The 16,922-nt window shown below is 41.1% G+C and overlaps 3 protein-coding genes across 6 annotated transcripts; 2 read left to right on the forward strand and 1 right to left on the reverse strand.

Moving 5' to 3' along the window:
* Positions 1-98: 98 nt before the first annotated feature.
* RB195_002919 (uncharacterized protein) lies at positions 99-6,635 on the reverse strand (the record flags this gene model as incomplete). Of its 2 annotated transcripts, XM_064200381.1 has the most annotated exons (13): positions 99-268; positions 719-770; positions 825-923; positions 979-1,086; positions 1,415-1,655; positions 2,461-2,638; positions 4,336-4,420; positions 4,667-4,845; positions 4,909-5,053; positions 5,167-5,280; positions 5,369-5,476; positions 5,563-5,659; positions 6,487-6,635. In XM_064200381.1, the coding sequence occupies 13 exons, from the start codon at positions 6,633-6,635 to the stop codon at positions 99-101; spliced, it is 1,725 nt and encodes a 574-aa protein (XP_064056261.1). The 2 variants fall into 2 exon arrangements, with proteins under 2 accessions (XP_064056261.1, XP_064056262.1); XM_064200380.1 differs by lacking the exon at positions 6,487-6,635 and having other exon boundaries at positions 5,563-5,652.
* RB195_002920 (uncharacterized protein) lies at positions 6,561-11,977 on the forward strand (the record flags this gene model as incomplete). 2 transcript variants are annotated; one of them, XM_064200382.1, is made up of 4 exons in its annotated part: positions 6,561-6,596; positions 10,118-10,210; positions 10,565-10,693; positions 11,840-11,977. In XM_064200382.1, 4 exons carry the CDS (start codon positions 6,561-6,563, stop codon positions 11,975-11,977), a joined length of 396 nt encoding a protein of 131 aa, XP_064056263.1. The 2 variants fall into 2 exon arrangements, with proteins under 2 accessions (XP_064056263.1, XP_013302915.2); XM_013447461.2 differs by lacking the exon at positions 6,561-6,596.
* Positions 11,978-12,225: 248 nt separating this feature from the next.
* RB195_002921 (uncharacterized protein) lies at positions 12,226-16,778 on the forward strand (the record flags this gene model as incomplete). Of its 2 annotated transcripts, XM_064200383.1 has the most annotated exons (10): positions 12,226-12,316; positions 14,328-14,424; positions 14,503-14,597; positions 15,336-15,413; positions 15,504-15,656; positions 15,715-15,950; positions 16,125-16,253; positions 16,303-16,454; positions 16,518-16,596; positions 16,716-16,778. In XM_064200383.1, the coding sequence occupies 10 exons, from the start codon at positions 12,226-12,228 to the stop codon at positions 16,776-16,778; spliced, it is 1,173 nt and encodes a 390-aa protein (XP_064056264.1). The 2 variants fall into 2 exon arrangements, with proteins under 2 accessions (XP_064056264.1, XP_013302916.2); XM_013447462.2 differs by lacking the exon at positions 12,226-12,316 and having other exon boundaries at positions 14,330-14,424.
* Positions 16,779-16,922: the final 144 nt, after the last annotated feature.

Genomic DNA, 16,922 nt, shown 5'->3' on the forward strand with positions numbered 1-16,922 from the left:
GGAACAGAAAACCCGTAAAAACCCTGCTCATTTATGTTCGTATTGTCATTTTAAACCACCTGATCAAAGGCGACATAACCCTTTGCAGCTAAAATATATCAAGTACAGATATGGATGTTACCGTATCCCTTTGCAAATCCAGGAGCACGGGTTGGAGTCGATTGTGCTGGTCTAGGATCCGTCACAGGATCAATCATTGAACCGTCTTCAGAACTGACCGATGGTTGTTGACTAATGTCAGACATAACAATAGACACTTCCATGGCATCTGCAATAAGTGATTTTAGCGGGATTGCAGCCTGCCCACTATAATTAGGCATGAAAAGGAAAAAAGTGAGGAAGACACAGAGTCAACAAGCATGACTAAAATATAATACTGCAGAGAATTGCAGTATATTTGTACCGACAAAATTTTCTTTATTATAATTCCCTTGTAAACAAAGAAAATATAATAAAGAAAAGTACTGTTGGATTAATTTAGACGAAATAGAAAGTGTGAAATTCAGCATCACAAGTACAAAAAATAGATCTCAGTTTTGTTTCAAGCGACAGGTCTACGGCCTTTAGTCTAGAGTTCCAGATGTTTTTAGTTTAAGAAAAATTACAGAGGGGAAAAAGATACCACTACGAAATACAAAGACCAATGCAGGCAAGAAAGACCGATACCAAATCAGTAAGTATACTGAGAGCCACGGAATATAAAAGAACGTAGACCCACCATCATTTTGAGCCTGTTTTGCTCGTACAGGAGTTTTCAACAATGGCCGCAGCTGAAATATCCCAGTTTTGCATACCAAAACCGCATTAGATTCTTAAAATTATACCTTCTTTGCAGGGCGAGCTGCGAATAATGCACGGCCAGGAGAGGATACATCAACATCCATCATCTCTAAGAGTGAAGCGTTCTTCTTTTGAGAAGTATTCTGAAGTAAATGCACAAATATTTATAAAACGACTAATAACACTGAGGAACCGCACCATCCTCTCCTCTCTTTGATCTACAGTAATCTTTGAAGCATTTTTGCTTTTCTTCGTGGGTACAACGGGCACCGCAAACACGGCTTCGGACGAAATTTGTTGTTCCTCCTGCAAAATGAACAAAATGAACTACTATCAACTCGTATATCAAAGATTTGAAGTTTAAGCAGAGCTGGAGGCGTTATATTTGCACAAATAAAGCTCGCAATTACATTGCAAGAAATTTGAAGGACGAAAGAATTCTTTACTAAAAACTATGCAGAATATATCATATAAAAATAATCGTCGGAAGTCGAGTGGAACTCTCCTGGATCTAAAAGCAAGCAATGTCCTAAAATTAAAAGTTTCTTTGTACGCGAGCCTATAGTTTGTAAACACTAATCGATGACAAATGGTATCTGTGGCTTGGATTATCAATCAGTGTGATTTAACGTACCGAAAGACCAAGACCAGAACAGTTCGCTTCTACCGCTTGTTCAGCTCTCGAGGCATCGTCTTTGTGTGTTTCAACAACAAATGTAGCATCCTTTGCCGAAGCTACTGTATAAGTTCCATTGTTTCCATCGTTTGGTGCTAGGCTATCGTCAACTCGGCAAATAGTGAATGTGCCGTCTTTTGGAATAGTATATGTAACATTGTTGTCTTGAGATACACACACTTCGGCAGAAAGACTAGCTCTGAAAAAAATAAGGAATTCCTGATAGTTTCTTGGAATTTTTGCTAGCTTCCGAAAACAGAACTGTGCACAAATAGGTTAAACTAAGGGACTTAAAGGCATCACCACACGAATCTGAGGTGGTACGGATTTCAGGTGGAGTATTTGTATACGGGATCGTAGATTACGGAGAGAAGGGTGATTCCGTCCATTTCTCTCTAACTGCCGTAAAAAACGGCCCGAACGATACGGCTTCCAGCGACCTGCGCTGTACTTTCTACAACGAGTTCGACTGGAGCGCGCCAGCTTTGTGCACGCGCCGCATTTTCCGGACTGCTTTTTTACGGTAATTAGGAAGAAATGGACGGAATCACCCCCTCTCCATAATCTACTATCCCGTACAAGAATACTCCACCTGAAATCTATACCACCTCAGATTCGTGGGGTGATGCCTTTAAATTTAAAAGGACAAGGATAGCCAGTCAACATCCTCGCAAACTTTGACAGTTCCCAGAACAAAACTGTAACGACTACTATCCTACCCACCATCCAGAGGATTCAAGTATGTTAAAAAAAACTTTCCTTTTTTTAACATACTTAAATCCTCTGGATGGTGGGTAGGATAGTAGTCTTTTACTTCACCAAACAAGAAAACAGAAAAAGAAAAAAAATTTCTTTTTCTGTTTTCTTGTTTGGTGAAGTACGACAACAGAAGACAGAAAGAATAGGTTGCATTCGAGGAAACCAAATAAAGTGCATCATTGAAGATAAATAGATAAACAGTTGTGAAGAAGATTCTTTACTAGAGTATCCTTCTGAGTACTTACTCTTGCGCATTTTCGGCAATGTTCATCATCTTTCCAACAGATGGAACAATTAATGTAGTTCTTCTCGCACGCGGCGGAGCCTGTTTCGGTGTCTTTTGCATTCTCGATAGGACGTCATCCATCGAATGATCAGTGCGGTTGGCAGGAGCAGGTGAACCAACAACATTTTCTGACGCTGCTGAAATTTAGAAAGTCGTAGACGATAAACAGGGTTGACTGATGCTGGAAGAGGAAAAAAAGTTGAAAATGATTCTTTCTCCTTTCTTTTCCCTCTATTTGCATACATAAGAACAAAGAGCAAGCAGGAGCAGGAAAAATGACGCAAATACATGCATTGTTTGTTAACTGTTTGATTCACTCCGTTTGTAGCGGTAGAAATCGATCCTAACAGAAGCCGAGTTTTTTTTTCCAGAGTAGAAAAAAACTGCGAACCCTACAAAACAAGCTATTCGAGCAGTACTCTCTTGTTTCTGACTGTTTACGACCTAATACGAGTCTAATAACATTACTAGTGATTGATTTAATTTATGTGAATTATGCTACGTTTAGAAAAACACAGTTTCTGAAAGAGAGGAAAATGAGGAGTCTGTTTGCGGAAATCCTTCACAACAGAACACTTAAAACTAAAACTAAAACACTTAAAAAGGATAACTTTGCATTGATTACGAGCTAGACAGTGCTCGAATTCGCTTAAAATTAGTTTAAATTTGAAGTATTTTCACGTACAGCCCAAACGTTGAATTTCCTCTGAAAAATACAGCACAGCCGTTATGAAATCTGTCCACATATTTCGTTAGAAGAACTAAAAAAACACTAAACTAACACCCAGTCTCCTTTTTCCATCTTGGTTTCGCAAAAACCTGAATGGGAAAATAAAAGATTTTTAAAAATGTGGAAAAAGTGGAAAAATTATAGATTCTTTTTCGTATAGACTCATGGAAGACAGAACAAGAAGCGTCAAACTTTGTGTTAACAAAATGGGAATCTTCACCTGTTAATCTGCCAAAATCCTCACGTTACTAGTCCAGACTTAAAAAAAGAAAGGAAACCTCCGGAAAACAAAAATTCAAGTTTGTATGAATCCAGAATACTCAGCGTATTCTATAAACGGAGTCATACAAATCCATACAAACTTGAATTCTTATTTTCCGGAGTCGTTCTAAATGTAACGAAATTCACATCAGTTGAGCACTCTTGGCCGATTATTTTCGATGTTAAGTATTAGCATAACCTGCGAGTGGTCAGAAACTATATTCAGTGGAGGTCCAACTTTTGACCGCGTGTTGCAATTGTCGAGCAATGAACAACTAATGAAGAACATGATTGTGAACGAATCTGTGAGCACAACAATTTGCTCAGCATACTTTTCAATTTTGTTTTCTTTTACGGAAAAAAAGGCTCCAGTTAGGACCGATCCTTAGATGGTTAGTTATAACTGTGAGGGCTGAGGGCGAATACACGTTCTCTTCCCTAGTCTTCTAGGTAATGTCGATAGGACTCCCCCTCCCTTCTGTTTTAGAAATCCTATCATGTGATTGACCCTCAAGATATAGTCGGGTCAAAACGACATGACGCACGGTGCATTAGCACGCACGCTCGAAACGGAGCTGTGGAGGCAACAGTTGGGACCGAGGTGGGAACATTGCAAACCGCAGCGATGGGTGGTGCCAGCAAGTTCCAGTGCGCTCCTAACCGCTACGCTCCACCACACCGCCTCGAGAGAAACCGCGTATGCAATTGTACCGTGTTTCATGTCGTTTTGACTCTACTATAACTTCTCTTTGGACATTAATTCAGAAACTACAACTTACTTGCAGGTTTCATTTCACCCTTGACTTCACCGGATAGTACCAAGCTGATATAGGCTAAACTCACCTATAACTGGTGGTGAATTCGCTTTCTTTTTCTCATGCACTGACGACCCCATAATCTTCTTCTTAGATTCCAAAACAAGAGGAATCTGAATAAGATATCTGAACTAAACTTAAAAACGTTTACAGATATCTACATCCTAGTGATGTCAAACAGTGCCCTGATTTGAGCCTGCATTGCATGAAAATAATCGGTTGCCGGGAAATTCATGAGCTCACAACGAGATTTGCGAAACCAAAAAGACAATTTACGTGCCGTTGCAGCTATAGATTCGTAGGTATGATTGATAGTGAGCTGCAACACAAAATACACATATTCGCTAGAATCAAGTTACCTCATTTGGACCTGCATCGAAAGATGTAACAGCAGAAACATCAATTGCTCTTAACGGCGCTAGGGTGTTGTTGGCAGTGCATCGCGGTGTCGAACATCCCTCCCCTTTCCGCCCTTGAGACGATCGAGGTACATTCTCTTCGTCTTCATTATCCACATATTCGACAGACATTTGAGAGTCTACGAAAGTACAACTTGTAAAAACTATGGACTTTGTTAGCTAGATCAAATTTGGTCGCAAACCTGACGCAGCTGGAGCACCAGGCTCCTCCACTTGGGATTCTTCATCCGTCTCCAAGGTAGAGTCCTTTTTCACAGAAATTCTATCCTCAAATTCAGGATACGGATCTTTGAACACGTCGTAGTGTCCCCCTAGCGCCATCTCCTGCTGAAATTTGCGAATTTGCAGAAAGACGGAGAAATCTCAGCAAAATTAATTTAGGGATTCAAATTATTGATATCAAGATGAGTCAAGGAAAAAGTTAACAGTGCCATTCTTACCTTATTGTATTCATCTTGACGTTCACGGAGGCGCTCGCGTTGCTGCTTTCGACGATCAGCGGCGGTCAATCTACGATCTTCTCGCACGGAAGTAGCAAAAGGCGAAGTTTTAGCCTTAAGCGACATTTTAGTAATTCGTACCCAGAAAATAGAGAAAATAATAGAGAGCACTTTAAACAAGAAAAATGTGCGACAAACTCACAATAGACTCTTCAGCTGTCCTGTTTAGGGTTGAATCAGCGCTATAACGGCGACTTATTACACTTTCGTTAACATGAAGAAGTCTACCTTGACGAGAATCCAAAATAAGCTGCAACCATACGTAGTAAGGAAAATAGGAAATTATATAAGGTCACCAAAAGAGGAAACTACATCAAGCACTTCTAACGCGCCAACCTTTCCGCGAGGTGCTGGATTTTTCAAGGGCTCATGGAGTGCGGCAAGCATAGCATCCAGACGCGCAACTTCTTCGTCCACGACTTCCATCTTTCTCCTCAAAAGAATTAATGAGAACTGTGAAGTAACAAAAAGAAAACACCTGCAGGTGTCATTAATCAAACATTGCAATCGGTAGCTCTTTCAGGAGTAAAGATGGCAGAGAAACTGATCTAAATGCTGTGTCAGCAATGCAGGATTCAAATAGAGATTTCAAAATAAATTGGAACGGAAGTAGACATAGACATATGGTAATGCAGAGTAATATGATTTATAGAAATTGCGCGAACAAATAAATGTTACACACCTTGGAATAATGCATTCCTCGTCCGTGTAACATCGTATTTCCAAAAAAAAAAAAGAAAGAAAAGAAGAGATAAGCACCGCAGCAAAATAAGATACATGACAAGAAAAGAAGAATAGATAGCTAGGAGGATCCCCGAGGGAAAAAGTAACAACCCTAATCGGGTACTTGTGTTCTATGACTGAATCGATCGAATTAATCTTAGGCATGATCTACTCAAGCAGATACCCCATTGAACGATCTTTGAAACTTTGGATATCTACAAACTGAAACCAAAGTTAACCCACTAAAAACTAAAACGGACAAAAAATAGCAGTACTAAAAGTACTGAAATGGATCCAAAATCAAATCTAAAAACTTCCCGCGGTCAGAGCACTCCTGCTGCGTATAAACTCGTCCACATCTCTCCCGCTCGTAGTTGCCAGGAATCCTCGTTGAAGCATCTACTCAGGTTTATATGCGGAGAGAAATCTCCTCGGCCCAATGGAATTAATTTTGAAGATAATGCGAATTTTTCACTAAGAACTATCTTCACTACATAAGGAATAAGGAAGTATTGTCAGTCGAGGACGAGTTCTCACGTATGTCGCGCGAAAGAGGGCGAAGCAGTGCGAAGGAGCGAAGGACGACTGTTCACTAACCAGTGACGTGTGGAATGGTCTCCTCCGAGTTGGTTGTCGTGGTTTGGAAGGTGAATGATATGTGCTACACATGTAATTGTTCGAAACATACTCCAGAGCATTCGAGCGGTCTGAAAGGCATTCCGCTCCTGCTCTGCTAGGGTTCGAAACAAAGGGTGTGCCTCAGATTCTTCGACCCATCCTCGTTACGTGAGTACGGGTGTGAGGGATGCGAAGAAATCATGAACAGTTGAAAGGCGGTTTTAACAAGGAACATATGTTTGTGTGACAGAGAATTTCGGATCGGGTACGCAAACATACACATATATATCCACGGATCTCGCCCATTAGAGGAATCACACACGGTTAGTCGCAAAGGTACGTGACGCGTCCCCCGGTGGAGGATAGGGGGCTAAAGGACCTTGTGCCAGCCCTGAGACAAACGTGGATTCAGGGGATGGACTCCAGTTTCTGCTGTGCCAAGATCGGCTCATAATACTATTGAATCCAGCACGTCATTCCGGGCAAAAACTTGCAATCAAGTGACTGGAAGGTGCGATGGAGACGGTTTGGAGTCGCCCCCAACAAAGAAGCTCCACTTGTCTACTACCGGAGGTCGCAACGTTCTCCTAAAACTGATGGGACTAGAGACCAGCAACCTGTCCATAGGTTTTAAAGGCATCGAGGTTGTGGACTATCGGGAGGAGGGTGATTCCGTCCATTTCTTCCTAATTGCCGTAAAAAAAAACGGCCCGAAAGATGCGGCGCGTGCACAGGACTGACACGCTCCAATAAAACTCGATGTAGAAAATAGCGCTCCGGAACGCTCAAAGCCGCATCTTCCGTGCCGTTTTTCACGGCGATTAGGAAGAAATGAGCGGAATCCAATGTAATCTACGATCCTGTATAGTGTTTGACCATCGGAAATCCACATTACGTCAGATTCGTGGGGTGATGCCTTTAAATTTATATGCATCACACAGTAATAAAAAAGTTTCTTGATTCTGGAGGAAAGCCTGATAGACAAGGCAGTTTGGGTTATCCATCCTTTTTATCACCATACCTGCAATCAAATTTGTCAGTCGGTAGTGGTGTTGGTTGTTCTTGCTTTTACCTTGTTATATAATCAAATTAAAACGACATGAAGCACGGTGCAGTTCCGTAAGATGCGCGCGAATCGGCACGGTTGAGGTTGGACCGTCGCTAGCTTAAGACTCAGACTGCAGCGACGAGTTGAGCTGGTAAAGATTACGTTAAGGACGTTTTGACCCGATTGTAATGGGAATTTATAGTTACCGGAATGAAACAAGCGATGGTCTCACTGCGATTCCAACCGCAGCTCCACAGTGCCGCTTATGCAAGTGCACCGAGCTTCAGGTCGTTTCGACCAAGCTATAGATGATGGTGAAAAACTTCAGTCGAACTTCACTTGTAGCTACTCTCTCAAATGTGCATTTTCCATACTGGAGTCAAGCGCTCTATAGTCAGGTCAAAGCGAAGTGAACCGGGGTGTTGTGTAAGTGGCTTCGCTCGAAGGCGCGCGGTAGATGCAGTGGTTGGGGTCGATACGGGACCAACACGAACTGCAGCGATGAGTGGTGGGCTTCATGTAGTTTTGACCCGACTATATTCACCATTCTACGTGGTACTATATTGTTTTCAAATTCACACCATTAAATGATCATGGTCAGATCAAGGCACATTTCTTCTTACTTGCCTCACTACTCGCCTGTCTGTCTGAAAGTTGTTCGTAGATTGAAATTTCGTGTTTGGACTAGTGTCCGTGGTTGGTAGAAAATTTATGCCAACCCCGTTTCAATCACGCGTGTTTGCTCGATATAAATATGAGCCACCTGGTTGGGTAGTAAAATAGTAGTAGTAGTGTGTGCAACCGCATCACAATGTAGTAGAGTCAAAACGACATGAATCACGGTGCAGTTGCGTAAGCGGTTGCGCTTGAAGCGGTGCGGTGGAGCGTAGCGTAGGTTAGGATCGAATGAGGACCCCTTCGAACAACGTTGATTGATGTAGTTCGCGATGGTCCCATCTTAATTCCAGCCGCTCTCTCCACCGCCCCGCTTCGAGGGCTTACGCAGCCGCCGTGCTTCATTTCGTTGTGACTCTACTACAGTGTGATGCGGTTGCACACACTACTATTGCTATTTCACTATCCAGCTAGGTGGTTCATATCTTTATCGAGCAAACACGCGTGATCGAAACGGGCTTGGCACAAATTTCCTACAGACCACGGACACTAGTTCACTCACGTAATTTCAATAATATAAATTATAGTCGTGATGGAACAGCCTAAGAGATGAACTACCTGAGAAAGACTGGATTTATTCAAACATAAATCTGGTTATCTATTCTATTTCATTTTATTAGATTTTAGTTCGACCAGTTTAGTGATCTTCAGTGCATTAATAAAAGTATGGTTGGGTCAACATGAAGCGCGGATTATTGCGCAAGCGGCAGCGCCCGAAGCGGCGCAGTACAGCGTAGCGGTTGGGAATATACCACGACAGGAACTGAATTTCCAGTTGTGCTTTTTTGTGGTTTGGCATGCAGAGATTGTTGTTGTAAAGTTCAAAGGTCTAGCTGACAGAACACGGGTAAAATGTAGTTGGCGGAGGCACTCAGTGGCGCTCTTATTTCTGGAAATAAATATCTAAAACGGTTTCCTAAGACATAAGCATTAGTTTTAGAGGATATATGACGTGTAAGCTAAAGTTAGTAACAGGAAAAGTAAGATATAGCGTCTGGAAATGAAGGCGCCACTGAGTGCCCCATTCCTCAACTACATTTTACATTTTAACACTAGCTTGCACGGATGGATTGGTCTATATGGAACAATTCGGAAAAATGCAAAAAGGAGGGAGATCGAGGTTTGTTGAGACCATTTTTTCTTTGCGAGCCTGACATTTTCTTCGTTAGAACTGTATCCTCGTTTGCAGTTGCTTATTTTCTGGTTCCAAGGTAAACAGCACGCAATTATGCGAGCCATCGCCAACGATTACTGTCTTTGATCGCGACACGACTAACCTCCGCGTCGTCTTTGTTGGAAAAAGGACCTTGTCGAGCGATTAGTGCACAAGATGGATTAGTCAAGTCAAAAACACGCAGACTGCTCCAGCCCGGCTACCTCATTCGGGCGTTACGCTGGTTTTCTGTACAATCTCTCACTACTCTTCTCGATAATTCAGCGGTTTTTTTGCTTCTCTTTTGTGATAATCGTTTAACTTATTTCAGTAGTATGGAAAAAGTGACTGTAACCTCTACGATATGATCCTTTTATTTTCTAGAACGATAATCACAAATTCAGATGCAATAACGGTGCTAGCGTTTCACACTAACTTGTATCTAAGTGTAGATCTGGTCCCAAAATAGGTAATGGATTTTTTAAAACCTTAATTTAAATTTCGGTGAGAATAGAACTATGAATGTGTGCGAATCAGTGTTATTCATTCTTCTAGCAATGTGGGTAAAGTTTTGATCAGTGTCCAGACCTTCGCAGAAACCGAATAAACTTGAGATTCTTAGATGTAAGCATCGCCAGCTCAACTTTTGTACTCAATTATGTGGTAAATTTCAGATGCGTACCATTTTTATCGTATTACTTTTCGTCGCAGTCGTCTCTCCATGGGTCATCTACAGAAGAAATCATAAGAAGAGACTTGTTTGTAAGGTGACGGTAATTTGTCGTGCTGTGATTTGAACTGATGGTTTGGCATGTGTCGTTTCACTTGAATGAGGTGCACGTAGACGTAGTTGGTCCAGGTTGTCGCTTGGTAAACAAATAAAAATCTTCTTGTTTTGAAGAAGATAAGAACTCAATGCAGAAGAAGTTGCTTGTATTGGGGTATCTAATCAATTCTGTTGAATTTCCACGACTTTTTCATACCAGAAAGTGTACGCGAGTACGTGTTGAACTAAATTTTCGAAAGCGAAAATGACCCGAACATTGCATGGATTTGTTTAAATATCACGGCAATATTAAGGACGATCTCGAAGAAATAGAAAGATTTTTTTTTCATTATAGGAGGAAGGTGAAATGAATGGTACACTTGCGGAAGACTCAGCTGAAGAACAGCCAATGGTTGCTACCATACGGCTGAAAAGAGACGTTGAAGTCGATCCGTTGCATAAACAACCTATCATTTACCTTGGTGTAAGTTGATTCTTATCCGGTTATGTGCGCGAATATACTCCGAAACGAGAGATGGGGTAGAAAGACACGTACGCTGCTTTACTGATACAACGACAACTCTGTGCAGATTTATGTAGGAACGTCGCACGACCGCGATGCGCATTTGGTTGGAGCAGGGCATATCGCAGAATGCGTGTTGGCCCGAAAAACGTGCTGCCAATACGTTACGATCGCTCGTGTCATTATAAACAGCGGTGACTGCACTCATTAAAGAAGTTATGCCAGTTTTCTCCTCCTAGTAACTAGTACGCTATATCTTGGTGGTTCACGAACTAATACGGTAATCGAGCTGCTAAAAAATACTGTCAAAGCGCAGGTGACCTGCTTGAATTGTGAAGACAAAATGCTGAAACGTCTGTATGTTGGGTGTTTGATGTTAGCAAATAGATGCTGCTTCCATTGCTGAACTTTCGGAGTATGTAGCAAGTTCCAAAGACTCTAGTGTCACCTTAGCTTTTACTTTTACAGCTCTTTATTAGTTCATCTGTAATTAAAGATTTTAAACTCAATGGTTTGAAACCGGCCTGGTGCCAACCAAGCATTTCGTCATTTTGGGGTCAATAAATTGGTGGTACAATTGTCTGAGAGGATAGAAACACTGGTTTGATACATCGGTTACCCTCTGTAAGTGATTGTATAGGCTAGATAAATACGCGTTCGTAAGCCTGGAATGATTTTTAATTGAATTTCCATTTTAAATTTCCACAACCTCTCACAACGTACTTTCACAGCGGAATCAGAAACTAATAGATTACACTGCGAGTTTGTGAAGGTGAGAACGTCGAAGACTCTGGACTGTAGCGATGAAAAGGGTCCCACCAAGGAACTTCGAGAGCAGCCAAATGCACAGTTGCACCAGTCTTTAGTTCATTTTGACCCGACTGTAAGTGGATAGCTACTTCTAATCTCCGAAATTTCGTCCCTGCGAAGTACGTTAAATCTTTTCATAATGAGAGGACATTACAATTCCCTCCAGCGAAATTTCCTCTGAAATTCGTTTAGACTTGCGAGTATTATTCCATCATTCTCACTCATTACTTCAGAATTTGGTTCGGTTCACTTTGTATCATTCTTCCGACTGGCTTTTGATTAATATCTCTCTTTTAGACACGAAGTAACTCTTCCAAGTTCATAGACGATGGCGACTTTGATATAGTCAGCGATCACCTGACACCAGAAGAACTCAAGGAAGTCAAGCAACGAATTATGGACACGTGTAACGCACTGAATGCAAATCCAAATTGACGTTGCAACCTAAGAACTGTGCAAAGATTTCATTTTTGCCTCGTATGCGTTGTTATAAAGTAATCCTTCCCTGTACTGACTATAAGCCAAGATTTAGCCTTTTTTTCTGGTCCTAAAAGATTTTCACCGAGATGGAATGCTGCACCTGCACCAAGCAAGTGAAATTTCTCTCTTTCACAATGTTCTAGACCGTAGAATCATTAATACATCAATTTACCGCTGAGTAATGCGATATCGAGCAAGTGCCTATGTCTGCTTGGGCGTTCGTTGTCACTTTCATTCGCACAAGAATAAGTGTCTGTGTAGTCTGTGTTGTCGTGTTATCTCTGTTACATAAAGGTAAGTGAAAACAATGCGGAAGTTACCGTTACAAAATAACAAGAATACACTCATCAAATGATCAGGCTCCTGGAGAATCACATTCTTTACCTTATGTTTACAGTCATTTCAAAACCATCAGAATTTTGTCACCATTGCGCAAGGTGTTTTGTTAGGGGTGGGACATTAATCAAACTGTAAAAGTGAGTAAAAGAGAACAGAAAAATGTATCAGATCCCGGAAGGTAGTAAATATTTTACCAAAGTCAAATGTTTGAAAAAGGAAGGGGATTGTCAAGATGTAGACCACGTGATCTCAGGATGGGACAACTGGGGCAGAAGGTACAAGCGAAGTTTGAAGTTTTTCACCATCGTCTATGTCTTGGCCAAAACGACCTGAAGCTCGGTGTGGTTGCGTAAGCGGTCGCGCCCACAGCGCAGCGGTAGTATTCGGAGTTGGGATCGAGGTGGGACCATCGCTACATCAGTCGAACTACAGCGACGAGTGCTGCTAGTTATGGTCCCATCTCGATCCCAACCGCTGCGTCCCACCGTTCTGTTTCGAGCGTAGCCGCTTACGCAGCTGCACCAAGCTTCACTTCGTTTTGACCGGACTATAATGTAATCGTCAGTTTTGGATTTTGGCGATATTCATGACAGATTCACATTACGCACAACTCCGTTAAGGCTCTGAATGGGTCACGGATAGGTCCCCGAGGAAAGATGTCACCTTCACCAATGGGAATGGTGTGCTTATATTACAGTAAAGTCATGAAAGAGTCTTCTCGGCACTGTCCTACGGCCCTAAAGGTCTTCTGCGAGCGGACAAGAACCTGTCCGTTTTATTCATAACTGTTCACGAGACCCCATGCAATAATTAAATGCTTTTATTTTTTATGTTTTGAACTGGCTGTTTGGAATTGATTCTGAAAACTGGTATAGGAGAAACCAATATCAAGAGCATATTCCAGAGACATCGCTGTATGGCAAAAGGACATTCCGACGGTTGTTTATTTTTTATTTGTTTTATTTAGACGAACTGAATAGTTCCCGAGAATCAGATTGTGTGGGAAATAATCTAGAATTCAGTTCATTTTCGTCTTCAAGTCAGGAGGACAGACATATCTGAGCAAGCGGCTTAGTAATACAAGCGCACGAACATCAAACTTGGTCCAAACACCCTTAAGAATCCACGAAATGATCCCTATCCAGTGAAAGCAGAATCAATCGTCGGAGCAGCGAACGTTTCCTCGGACGAGTTGTCCGAAATACCTGTGATTCTCCGCCGCGCACAGCACTCGTTCGAAAATTGTTATTTGTTCAGAACTTCGGTTTTTTTTTTCCTTTCGTTAACGCTCGTGTTTTTTTTTTCATTGAGTTTTCTGTCTTCTATGTATCTGCAAGGTATTTCAAAGCAATAAAGGAGTTGTTCAGAACTAATTAGAGTTCTTGGGATTTTGTCCATTGTGAGCTGCTTCTGTTTTGTTCGTGGAAGTGCTTGGAGCGCAAAATTACTCATGTTTTGATGGTCTTTTCAAGGATGTCAATGAATTTGTACTAGTTTCTAAATGCTAAAGAATACCGCTACTGCCGCTGCCAACTTCACATAAATCCAACTATCGACTTTTTAAAGTAAATCATCGGTATTTCCCCATAACATTCAATATATGTTAAGAGAAACACTCGGATAATAAGAAAAAAAAACATTTGTTCTCCTTTTTGCACCATTTGTAGGTGAACTTTGACCAATTCGAATGAGCAGCATCGCCCATGTCTCGATATCGGCGCTGTGAAATTTTTACGAGGCGGAGTCGTTTGTCATCCCTTTGTCACCTGCTACTAGAGACAAAATTTCACTTTTCGTTTGATGGAACTCTTATATTATTTTGCATTCAATCTTATTTTATTGGTTCGTCTTCGTTTTCTTCAAAGCTGAATATGAGTAACTGGAGTTTTCTCTTTCTAGTCGCTTTTAGAAAATTTTGAATGTGCTTCATCTATACAGATAAAGTTTAGTCAGTCTTGTTTTCTAGATATGTATTCCTCGCCGCTACTCAATCGTTCAGCAGGGATATCATCTTCGCTGAGTGTAGCTCCTTCAGATGATGCTTTGTCCGGAATGAATAGAAGGTTATTTTGTCTTTTTCTTCTCTTTTATTCAACTTTCTTCGCGTTTAAGGGTTATGCCGCATTCTTTACTCTCTTTAGGTTCGTCGGTGACAACCAAGATGACTCACCTGCTAAAGCACCCGCATTTTTGTTTGGACAAAAACGGCGGTCAGTGGCACCTGGGACTCCCTCATGTGAGTTTTCTGACTATATCTACTGACTCAGACCAGCAGTTTCCCGACGTACTTGATGCATCAAACCTTTATGCAAAGAGGACACTCTTTAGTTTCTTCAGCTATTCCTCAAAATTTCATTGATTGAATTCTTCTGGTGGAGAGATGTCGGCTTTAAGGAGAAACAGGCACTACATTAAAAACCCAACTCATGAATTCTTCTGGTGGAGAGATGTCGGGCAACAGTTCTTTCCTAGGAGATGTTAAGGAGTTTCGGGTTGCAGAGATGAAATTAGCTTTTGGAAAGATAGCCAGCATTTCTAGACATGCTTTGAGTGAAACCGCAACTCATTTAATTTCTTATGTAGAAGACTATGATTTCATTCACTCGACTTTACTTAGTTTCCCAGGGAATGTGAAGGAGTTAATACACGAGTGTTGCAGATTGAGTTTGCTTTTTTTTTTTTTTTTTTTGTGGTTTTGGTTGGTGGGTTTTTTTTTTTTTTTTTTTTTTTTTTTTTTTTGGGGGGGGATATTGCTGAAATTTTTTCCGTTTTTTAAAATTTTTTTTTTTATATTTTTTTTTAATTTTAAAAAAAAATTTTTAAAACTACGCTTCAACATGCCGAGATTCAAAGACAGTCGAACATGGGCAATAGTTCAGTTTCGGTTGTCTATGATGAAGAAATAAACAGCTTTCTTGGGCTATTCCTTGAAGAAATAGTCGTTTTTCGGAAAATCAACATTTTTGCTTTTCAGATCTCAACAATCCTTATTCTGGACAGAGTGCTCCTTCGAATGATATATTTGCTTCTCCGATTCCAAGTCAATTAAGAGGTGAAAAACCTCGTAGTTATGTAAATTCGTACTTGCTTTATAACCACTCTTTTTTGTACTTCTTTCTTTATATATAGGTATGCTTTTAAGGCGAAACTGCAAGTAATAGTGGAAAATCCGTTCACTGGTCTCCAGCTTTGGTACAAGAACGATCGCATCCTCATGATACCTCTCGACCAAATCTCAAATCTCTATCTAGCCAAGCCTCTGGACCGTTTACTCCGTCGGGAACGCTCAGCCCAGGTTCATTATTCAGCAGTTCTTCCCCACGTTTATGTTTTCAGACGTTTCTTTTTTGTAGCACCGCCTCTGCGCTCGATGAGAGATGATATTGAACCGGTACGGAAGGTACCGCGTCGATCAATGAGCATCACAGCATCAGATTCGCCGTTTTCGGTCGCTGGAGCATCAAAGCCGGCTACAGATTCCTTACAGACAGCAGCGGATACTTGGGTCACTGTGTATGGATTCCCGCCTGAGCAAGCAGCAAATGTCCTCAAATATTTTTCGCGACATGGGGAAATAGTCAGCCATCAGGTAGACGCCCACATATTCTCTATATATTTGTCTAACTGCTAATTTTTGTCCACTAATTTGCATTTGCATTGCTTTTCTGGTCATTTAATAGTTGTTTAATTATTTAAAGTTTTTTCATCTGACAAAATTTCCAGGAGTTTCTCATTTCGATGACTTGTTATCTTCTGTTTGTAGGTACCCAGTCGAGGAAATTGGATGCATATTCGTTATTCTTGCCCAGTGCATGCCCGGCAAGCTATTTCGCGTAACGCAAGCCTGATTGGGAATTCATTACGGGTTGGAGTTATTCCTTGCACTGAGAAGGTAGGCGAATTCCATACTTTTTTCTGTACTTTAAACCTTCATTATTTAGGAGATTGTTGGCGCAGATGTTTCACAAGTCGTTTCACCGATTTTGAATCGATCCAGCGTTATGGAACAATCCATCATTGATGAAGAACCACAAGAAATTCCCGCCATTACACCGAGCAAAGAAAACCATGACGCTGTGGATGAGTCTATGAAGTAATTTTTTTGACATTTTATTATATAATACAGCTTAGTTTTACGCCCATAGTGTCTTTTTAGTCGCTCGCGACTGTCAATGTCATCTAGAGCCGGCATGAGATCATTGACTGTGTCATATGATAGTCGCCAGGATCCTAAGGTGCGATATCAAATTAATTGCTCACAGGACTATTTTTTTCCTATTATTAGTATTATTAGTTTTTCTCAGTAGCTTACTACGTGCTTGTCCTCATTGATCCATTGAACAAGAATTTTCAGAATCCTCAACCGGTGAAACATGATTCGATAATAAATAAATTATGGACAGCTGTAGGACTGTGATTTCTTCGCACTGGCATGCCTTCTCTACCTTCGTAGTTCGAGTACTACTTCCAACTTGTTGTTTTACTTGTCATATGATGTACTTGATCTGTTTGTATTTGTTGTTCTGCCCTGTTACGATCTGGCGCTCTTTGTTGTTCATTC

This window comes from Necator americanus, chromosome IV (assembly GCF_031761385.1).
Source record: "Necator americanus strain Aroian chromosome IV, whole genome shotgun sequence".
Taxonomy (NCBI): domain Eukaryota; kingdom Metazoa; phylum Nematoda; class Chromadorea; order Rhabditida; family Ancylostomatidae; genus Necator; species Necator americanus.